We start from the raw sequence: 10162 nt of genomic DNA, 5'->3' as shown, positions 1-10162 counted from the left end.
GGAGAGGCAGCTGCGCTTCATCCACGTGGCGGACACCAGGAACCCCACAGTTATGGACCTGGACTTTCCCATCGCCCTGCCCTCCAGGATCAGGGTCACATCTGCCACAGTGTATAGCTACTCGGCCCTCACCACCACCACTACCACCAATATCTCGGCTATCATCACCAATTCCACCCCTACCACCACAATCACCACTGCAGCCGCCATCCAGGAAATGGTGGTGGCCATCAGCACTCTGGTAGGCTTGAGTGTGGTGGTGAGTATGGGCGTGCTGGTGCTGGCTTGCGGGGCTCGGATTGAGGCGGAGGCCCTGCTGAGGGCAGTTATGGCCTAGGCTGCACTTTCACTCAGCACGTGTGTGTGTGTGTGTGTGTGTGTGTGTGTGTGTGTGTGTGTGTGTGTGTGTGTGTGTGTGTGTGTGTGTGTGAGGGGGAGGGAAGGGCAACGTGGAGGGACGTACGAGTAGACACTGCATTTGAATGATCACACACACACACACACACACACACACACACACACACACACACACACACACACACACACACACACACACACACACACACACACACACACAGATATGTTATGTATTGTGTTGAGAGTGACAGAGCTGTTTGCTGTCACAGTCAGTCCTTTCACAATGAGCCACACTTTCAAAAGGTGCCATGTTATGTCCAGCAACAAAGAGTCGGTGTGTGGAAATGTTCTTAATGCCACACACACATTGCTTCAGTGTCATTACTTAGTCTTCATTCAACTTTCCTGCTATTCTGTCTGCCATTCACTAATTAATCATTGTTCCTTGCCTTGAATTGTGTGAGTCTCAGTGTCATGTAACTCTTGTCTCATGGATGAATAAAACTATACACATCACTACTACTACTACTATTACTGCTATCATCTGTAGAGCCAAGCTGGGGATAAAGACTGCAGACACGTCCTAATGCCCGGACATGAATGTTGGTGAGCCGTAAGTAGTGGTAGGCGGTGCAATTAATGACGCACTTGTACCACGAAAAAGACAAATTGCTGGAGTGAACGTGTCAAATTGATCACCCTACCCTCTTCATGACGGTGTTGTGAGGAAGGACACAGCACGCCGCCCTCAAGGAGTGATTGGTACAGGGTACGTACCGCGCACTTTAGGGGCCGAGGGTCCTCAGGCGCAGGGCTCCAATCCTGGCCATGGCTCCAGGTAAAGAAAACACCCACTCTAATAACCAGAGAGAGAGAAAGAGAGAGAGAGAGAGAGAGAGAGAGAGAAGTAGGAGGGCAGTGTGCGCCAGCTACATCCACCTCTGCAGCCACGGACAATAGGGGTGAAAAGGAGCGCCTTGTACAAGCTAACACAAGGCTGCGGTGTGTCCTGGCGGCCTTGACACTTGTGCTCCGCTGGTCAGCTTGTGGCGAGGTCAAATGACTCTCAGGGTGAGGCAAAATTGAGCCTTAAATCATTGGCTGGCGGCACAAAGGTGGAGCACTGGTTCCATGTGTGGCTGTTGCTCTCAGTGGCTCCATTAGCGGGGCAGGATGGGGCGTGTAGGTGAGGGGAGGGGAGGGAAAGGGCAGGGGGGGAGATGCAGTTGCTGTATGGTAAGTCTTGGGAAGGCAAGGAGGCGTCATAATACAGCTGTGTGTGTGTGTGTGTGTGTGTGTGTGTGTGTGTGTGTGTGTGTGTGTGTGTGTGTGAGTGTGTGTGTGTGTGTGTGTGTGTGTGTGTGTGTGTGTGTGTGTGTGTGTGTGTGTGTGTGTGTGTGTGTGTGTGTGAGTGAGTGTATGTGTGTGTGTGTGTGTGTGTGTGTGTGTGTGTGTGTGTGTGTGTGTGTGTGTGTGTGTGTGTGTGTGTGTGTGTGTGTGTGTGTGTGTGTGTGTGTGTGTGTGTGTGTGTATGTGTGTGAGTGTGTGTGTGTGTGTGTGTGTGTGTGTGTGTGTGTGTGTGTGTGTGTGTGTGTGTGTGGTAATTCTTTAGGAATGCGGTTTTATTACTAATGCATAGGTAGAGATGATGACAGTCTCTCTCTCTCTCTCTGTCTCTCTCTCTCTCTCTCTCTCTCTCTCTCTCTCTCTCTCTCTCTCTCTCTCTCTCTCTCTCACACACACACACACACACACACACACACACACACACACACACACACACACACACACACACACACACACACACACATACACATACACACACGCACGCACACACACACAAATAGCGAGCCTCAGCGTCATTGTTTCTAGAAGGACACACAAGAGGAAATGTGAGGAAGAAGACAGGAAGAAGAGAGACAGAAAGAAGGAAGAGCGCAGAGCCTTCCTGCCGCTCCACACCCTCCAGCCTCAGTCTCCACCATGTTCACGCCGCAGATGCTGCTCCTCCTCCTGCTGCTGCTGCTGCTACGGGGCCTGGCCTCTGCCGCCCCAGCAAGCCTACAGCAGGATTATGGCTCCCCTGCCGACCCTGAGACAGTCCCCCCCAGCATTGCAACGTCCTTCACCACTACCACGCAAAGCATCACCCTGGCCCTGCCAGTCCTGCTCACCCTGAACAGCACCAACCTGCACACCTTGACCCAGGCACGGATGGGATGCCCATTGAAGACCACAGACCTGCCCAACTCACCAGTGCGCCAGCAGACCCCCACTCAGGGTGAGAGGGAAAACCCGTTCCATACCCCAGACTTGCCGGACCTGCTGGTGCCCCAACACACAGTGACGCAGACCCCTACTGGCTGGCTCATGAGTCTGGAGGTGCTGGACGAGGCCGCGGTGAAGTTGGCCCAGGTGGATTTGAATTCAGAAGATGACGAAGTGACGCTGACAGGCTGTGTCAATGAGTTAAGGAGCAAGAGTTCGTCCATCCCTCTTGATGGTCAGCGGGAAAGCCACCACCTACACCTGGCGGTGACGGTGCAGGAGAGGCAGCTGCGCTTCATCCACGTGGCGGACACCAGGAACACCACAGTTATGGACCTGGACTTTCCCATCGCCCTGCCCTCCAGGATCAGGGTCACATCCGCCACAGTGTATAGCTACTCGGCCCTCACCACCACCACCACCACCACCGCCACCGTCACCGTCGCGGATACCACCACCGCCACTACCTCTACCACCCCACATATTTCCAAGGACATGTGGACGTGTGTGGTGGTGGCCGTTGCAGCCACACTGGTGTTCACTACCGGCCTGGTACTTGTGAAGTGTTGTCCTCATGGCCTGCCAACCACCACCACAGCCATCCCCAACAAGGCCTGGGCCTGCCCCCAGACGTCCCTGTCCCGCCACGACAGCGTGAACAGCCTGTACGGCGTGATGGAGCTCCCGCTGAATCCACGCCCTGCCGCACCGCCGCGCTCTTACTATCTGGCCCAGTAACATTTCCCCAGGGGAGTAGACCACGACCAAGACAACAAAGGCAACAGTGACCTAGATGACGACAACACTGCTCTAGCCGTGTGTGGAGTGCGGTGGTGGTTACAAGTGGCACAACCTTCCTCAGCGATGTGACCTGCTCACCTACCCGCCTTGCACTACAGTCCACTACAATGCCTGTCATAGCAAACACAGACTAGCACGCCTCATCGGGCCATCAGGTCTGTTCCTGCTACTTCCACCTTACTGCTCCTTTTTATCTAATACAATGTGAGGTTTTGACGGGAATTTATGGGCTAAAGGAGGTATTTTTTGGATACTTCCTGTATGAAAGTCCTCACGCTAGGGAATCGTTACCCCAGTGGAAACCCTTCCTACTCTCGGACCGTGGCCATGCCCTTGGGGACCACGCGGCTCCAAAAACCCCTTGGTCCCACTGTACCACGGCGGGTCCTTTGTTTCAACTCTTCAGTGCTTAGCGATTCCAATTAGAGATCCACGTGTTGTGTATCCTCAAACCTCAATAAAAGTCTAAACAGCCTTGCGAGTTTTAACAGAACGATACAGGGACTCTCTCTCTCTCTCTCTCTCTCTCTCTCTCTCTCTCTCTCTCTCTCTCTCTCTCTCTCTTTTTTTATTTACAAATTGATATTACAAAGATAAAAATAGTAAATAGCCAAAAGTTCACGGTGAGTTGCCGAGAACTATCTTTGACATAATATTAGTACATGAGAAATGCAATGCAATACAAAATAGTAAAATAGTTATATAAACTAAATAGTAAAATTGCACACAATAATACAAGATGCCATTTGTTACATAGACTTTCTGGGATATACACGCCCCTTTCACTTTTCACTAATTATCTTTTTCCTTGAAAGATTCACATTTACTTGGTTAAAAATTTTCTTGCCGAAAGTCACACATTCACTTTTGAAGGCCAACATTTTCATTTCAAAAGATACACTTTCATTTAAAACAATACGCTATTACACTTTTAGCCATTTATTAGCCTCACACTTAAATTTCTGAAGAGTAGGAGCCTTGTGTATATCTGTATCACTGACTAAGTTGTTCCAAAGCCTAGTGTATCTTGGCACAAAAGAACGGAGGAAGGTCTCCGTCCTGGCGAATGGAACAGTGAGGTGATTCTCCGTGCAAGCCTCCCTCGTTTTGTGGGAGTGAGGCGCGGCCCACGGCTGCCGGAGAGCAGAGAGGTGTGGGGCGCCCTCCTTGTGGATCTTGTAGGTGGCACACAGACCCGCCACATCTCTCCTGTGCTGTAGAGGTTGTAGGAGGGGAGCTTGCTCGTCTGGGAGAACCTTAGTAAAGATGAGCCGCCGGGCACGGTCTTGGACCTTGTCAAGAAGGCCAAGGTAGGAAGGGGGACAAGACGACCAAGTCAGAGGAGCATACTCCATGACGGATCGGACTTGGGCGGCGTAGAGATTGCTCTCTCTCTCTCTCTCTCTCTCTCTCTCTCTCTCTCTCTCTCTCTCTCTCTCTCTCTCTCTCTCTCTCTCTCTCTCTCTCTCTCTCTCTCTCTCTCTCTCTCTCTATATATATATATATATATATATATATATATATATATATATATATATATATATATATATATATATATATATATATATATATATATATATATATATATATATATATATATATATATATATATATATATATATATATATATATATATATATATATATATATATATATATATATATATATATATATATATATATATATATATATATATATATATATATATATATATATATATATATATATATATATATATATATATATATATATATCTGAGAGGATATGGTTGCATAATAAGAGAAACATTACTGAGGAAGAAGTGACAAGGGAAGATAAAGAATGAATATCAATATGTTCTGGTGTGGCTGAAGAGAAACACTGGGGGAGCTTCCCTGTGTTTATTGTAGGATACAAAATGTACTGGAGGCTTGGTAGCTTGGTAGCGAGCGGCCGTGGAAAGGCTTGAAAAGTAGCCGGCGACGAGAAAGAGACTTGTAGTCGGTAGCGGCTAGATGGAGCTTGTAGCAAGCGTGATGATGCAGAATTACAGTCTACACACTGGAGTGTGACTGTAGACAGTAGACTGTAGAACTAGACTGGCTGTGTAGGACAGGAGGACCAGTCAAAGAAAGAAGGCAAGCGGATTGCCAAACAGAGCGTGAGCCTGTTCCTTAAGCTGTGTTAGGAACCAGACTGAGCGTGGCGTCCCGTGGGGCGGAACAATACACCGCCCCAGTACATTTTGTATCCTACAATAAACACAGGGAAGCTCCCCCAGTGTTTCCAGTGTTTCTTCAGCCACACCAGAACATGAAGAAGAAGGATGGAGAGAGAGAGAGAGAGAGAGAGAGAGAGAGAGAGAGAGAGAGAGAGAGAAGAGGATGGTAAGTGGGAAGAAAGAGAAGAAAGGAGTGAGGCAAAAGGGAGAAAAGGACACTGAGTGAGAGTAAAGGAGAGGAGAGAGGGAGAAGGAGAGGGGAGAGGGGGCTCAGGTATTATTTGGACAGCAATACCAGCACGGAAATTATCAAGCGCGAGTAACAAAGGCAAAGTTCCCAAGTGTGATTACTGGCGACTCGTTAGCAGCGCCCGCCGCCTCATCGGAATACAAAAAAGTTGCCGCCACCACCACCGCCGCCACCGCCGCCGCCACTACCACCACCACCACCGCCGCCACCACGGGAGTCACAACGCAGTAATTTATCATACACTTGAAGTTGTGGTGGTGGTGGTGGTGGTGGTGGTGGTAGAAAATGGTAAATATTCTGTCTGTGTTTTCCTCAACCATATCATTACACTTCCTCCTCCTCCTCCTCCTCCTCCTCCTCCTCCAACACACACACACACACACACACACACACACACACACACACACACACATACACACACACCGCCTCTGTTGCCAGGTCGCTACGAATTAAAACTTCACTAACTTGTTATTTACAGCTGCGGTGGTGGTGGTGGTAGTAGTGGTGGTGGTGGTGGTATCATGGCTCCCACCACCACCACCACCACCACCGAGATATACGTGAAGCCGTTCAGGGTCATTGGTACACTATTAGAATTGAACATTTTCTCTTCCTCCTCTTTATCCTCCTCCTCCTCTTCTTGAGTGGGGAGAAGCCTTCGTTTTTGCTATCTTTTTTCCTCTACGTTAGCTCAAATATGCAGTCCACAAAACGCCAAGTAAGGGTCAGTAGGTCTGCTGCTGTTTGTTCTTTCTTTGTGTTCCTTTGTTTTCCTCTTTCTCCTCTTCTGGCTCTGCAGTATCGCTTTTCCAAAGACAGAAGTAACGAGAGTGATAGTTCTTATCGGTGTGTGTGTGTGTGTGTGTGTGTGTGTGTGTGTGCGGGCGCGCAGCAGTAATTGGTCTCTCGCTTCAACAATCAATAAATAATTTCAATTAAAAATGTTGCCAATAAATAAAAGTGTTGGCGCCCTTTGGCCTTAAGTGGGCCATAAAGGACACCGGCAGCGCCCCTCAGCCTGCCAGGGTCCGGCGCGGGGTGGGGAGGGCTTGGGGGGAGTTCATGCCACACACACATACACACACACACACACACACACACACACACACACACACACACACACACACACACACACACACGATGCTGGTGGTTATCATGCATGCCGTCTTATCACCGCAGATCACTGATAAGAGTGTGACGGCAGAACACCTGCAGCAGTAAAAGTCACTGACAAGAGTGAGGTGCGACGGCTGTGGCAGCAGTACCACCACAGTTGTCATGGGGGAGGCGTCGTGGCGAAGGTGGTGCTGTTGGAGGGTGTGTCTGGTGGTGGTGGTGGTGGCAACAGCAGGGGCAGCAGGGCAGAAGGGGCCCTGTGAGGTGCTGGACAGCGGCCTGCAGTCCACCTACACGCTGCCCACCAACCTCACCCTGCGCCCCTTGAGGCAGCAGTGGTGGCTGGACTTTGCCCTGCAGCAGACACGCCCGCCCTCCACAGCTTGCGTCCGCGTGGAACAGAACCGGAAGCTTTCCAACGTGCGGCTCAGGCTGTTCAGAGGGAGCTGTAGTGACGGCCCCATGCTCGACTATGACTTCATTAAAGGCGTGGTCTTGGTGTCCACCGCCTGGACTCTTCTTCAGGTGAAGGTCGTTGGCAACACGGTGGTGGTGGAGACCTCAGCAGCCCCTACTGTAGTGCTGCGGGCCCGGGACGCGCCCTTACCCCGAGACGCCCTGCAGGTGGTGAAGACGCAGGAAGTGGAGGCGGCGGTGGGGTGCCGCGTCAACTGCCCGCTCTACAACCACTCCTCGAAGTCCGGCAAAAGAAAAACTTCTTGACGACTCCGCAGGAGGATGTTCTATTCTACTTCCGCCCCGGCGAGAACTTCATCAAGCTGCAGCACGAGGTGGAGTGCACCACCCGCTGGGCTCGACCTTTTACCCGCACGTCGCCGACATCAAACCTTCCCAGGCAGCTGGCACGTGGTGGAGGTACAGCACCGCGGCGGTGTGGCGCAGAGCATCCTGGACTACGAGCTGCAGCAGAGCAGGGACCTGCCGTCCCAGTGTGCCTTCAAGGAGCACACCGTCAGGATCGAGGGACAGGGCCTCTTCAGCATCTCCTGCAACCCCGCCAGCGGCGTGCCAGAGTGGGAGGGGATAGGCGCTTTGGTGTCGGAATGTGGCGACGCCTGCTCCGTCAAGGATTGCGCGATAACGGCGTCGGTGGCGGTGACCGTCACCATCGTGTTGGCGGTGCTGTACTGCTGTGTAGTACTCGTAACGCGCTTCCGTAAACGAGCAATGCTAAAAGTGAAGAAGTCTTACATTCGTGATGGCGACACCTGTCCTCTCTGCAAACAAAAGACAGGCGTGGCGGACTGATAGGTTTGGTGTGACTAGAGGCAGGGATGATGAGGCCTTACCACACCACACTACCTCTCACCACAACCACCATCACCACAATCACACCACTGGGAAGACTCCAGGAGGCTCGCACTACCACCTTCACCTTCATTACCACCACAACCACCTCACATCTGTCTATCCATCCATTCATCTATGGATTCCATGTTATCTATCTATCATCCGTCTGTCTTCTTCAAAATTCATAATGTATTTTGTGAAAGAACACTGTTTTTATTTCTCCGATATTGTAATAAAATGTTGCGATCGAATATTACAAGGTTTTTTTTTTAAGGTGTGTGTGTGTGTGTGTGTGTGTGTGTGTGTGTGTGTGTGTGTGTGTGTGTGTGTGTGTGTGTGTGTGTGTGTGTGTGTATTTCTCTTTTCATTCCCCCTCCTCCTCCTATTCCTCCTTTAACATTCCTCTCTCTCTCTCTCTCTCTCTCTCTCTCTCTCTCTCTCTCTCTCTCTCTCCACATCACAAGTCAATTGAAAATCACCAAATGGTTGACACACTGGCTCCTCTCCCTCGCCACTCTCCCTCTCCCACTCTCCCTCTCTCTCTCTCTCTCTCTCCCTCTTTGTCCTTCCCTCGCTTTTGTCTCTGGTAATGAATTGGCGGCAAAAAAGACACAGAGGCGCCTTTCCAATCTTGTGAGTCTTCCGGGATTTGCAAATCAGTAATTAAGAAAAAATAACTAATGAATATAATCTTAAGGTCCTCCTCCTCCTCCTCCTCCTCCTCATCCTCTTCTTCTTTTTGTTATTGTTATTATGATTTGTTTTATTTTTTGTTTTGATGTTTTTCTACTGTTTTAGAGGAGGAGGAGGAGGAGGAGGAGGAGGAGGAGGAGGAGGAGGAGGAGGAGGAGGAGGAGGAGGAGGAGGAAAATCACACACTTTCAAACCCCCATCATTTCGCAAAAAATAACTCTCTCTCTCTCTCTCTCTCTCTCTCTCTCTCTCTCTCTCTCTCTCTCTCTCTCTCTCTCTCTCTCTCTCTCTCTCTCTCTCTCTCTCTCATCCTTACCCTCCTCCTCCTCCTCCTCCTATTCCACCTCCTCCACCTGCATATAAGCCACATAACACTCTTCTTCCTTCACCACAATCTGCACTACTCCTCCTCCTCTTCCTCCTCCTCTTCCTCCTCCTCCTCCTCCTCCTCCTCCTGGACAGCTGCTGTTGGTGGCACATCAATCAGAGCGGGTGCCAAGTGATCACCTCAGCCATTGTGGTGAGCTGCAATTATTTCAAGCCTCATGTAAGCCTTCCCTCCTGCTGACACTGTAATGAGGAGGAGGAGGAGGAGGAGGAGGAGGAGGAGGAGGAACGAAGGTATGATAAAGGAACAAAATGGAAGGGCAAATAATCACTTCTAGATCCCTCTAAGCCAGTTTGGTGAATTACTAACAAGGTGTAGAAAGATTGGATACGTCAGTGGAAGAGTTCTCCCCACCAACCACTAGCTAAAAGAGAGGAATAACAATACACAAAGGAAGATAAACAGCAACAGACCCTGATGTCCTTACTACGCTGTCTGTTAAGAATATTTCAGAGGAGAAGGAGAAGAAAGAGGAGGAGGAAAAAGACAAGGAGGAAGAAAACGAAGAAAAAAAGATGTCACTTAAGTAAGGAAAAGGAAATGAAATGATGCTAGAAATGAAAAGTATGAAAGGTGAAGGGAATGAAGCACAGGCGGTGTATGTATAAGAGGAGAGAACTCAGCTCACAAGACTGCAAAACACAAAGTGGAGCGGAGAGATAAGGAACATGATTAGATAAGAATGTTGAGCTGATAAAAAGTCTGACAGAAAGACACATGACACCAACAACCTTCACCACAATCACCACCACCACCACCACTGCCACCAACACAATCA

The 10162-nt window shown here is 49.8% G+C and overlaps 2 protein-coding genes across 2 annotated transcripts in view; one reads left to right on the top strand and one right to left on the bottom strand.

Annotated features, from left to right (window-relative positions):
• LOC123508516 overlaps positions 1-8606 on the top strand; it is a 201799-nt gene extending 193193 nt beyond the window's left edge. Inside the window, exon 3 of the transcript XR_006675954.1 lies at positions 8578-8606. The gene's annotated coding sequence lies outside the window, so the exon portion shown is untranslated. The remainder of the gene's footprint in view (positions 1-8577) is intronic.
• LOC123509811 lies at positions 4350-4781 on the bottom strand. Its single transcript, XM_045264369.1, has one exon. The coding sequence runs from the start codon at positions 4779-4781 to the stop codon at positions 4350-4352; it is 432 nt and encodes a 143-aa protein (XP_045120304.1).
• Positions 8607-10162: the final 1556 nt, after the last annotated feature.

Source organism: Portunus trituberculatus, chromosome 3, assembly GCF_017591435.1.
Source record: "Portunus trituberculatus isolate SZX2019 chromosome 3, ASM1759143v1, whole genome shotgun sequence".
Lineage (NCBI taxonomy): Eukaryota > Metazoa > Arthropoda > Malacostraca > Decapoda > Portunidae > Portunus > Portunus trituberculatus.
This window is presented reverse-complemented; position numbering and strand designations above follow the sequence as displayed.

Excerpts from the sequence above, each read along its gene's own strand:
- LOC123509811 (XM_045264369.1), bottom strand. The coding sequence starts at position 4,781 with ATGGAGTATGCTCCTCTGACTTGGTCGTCTTGTCCCCCTTCCTACCTT.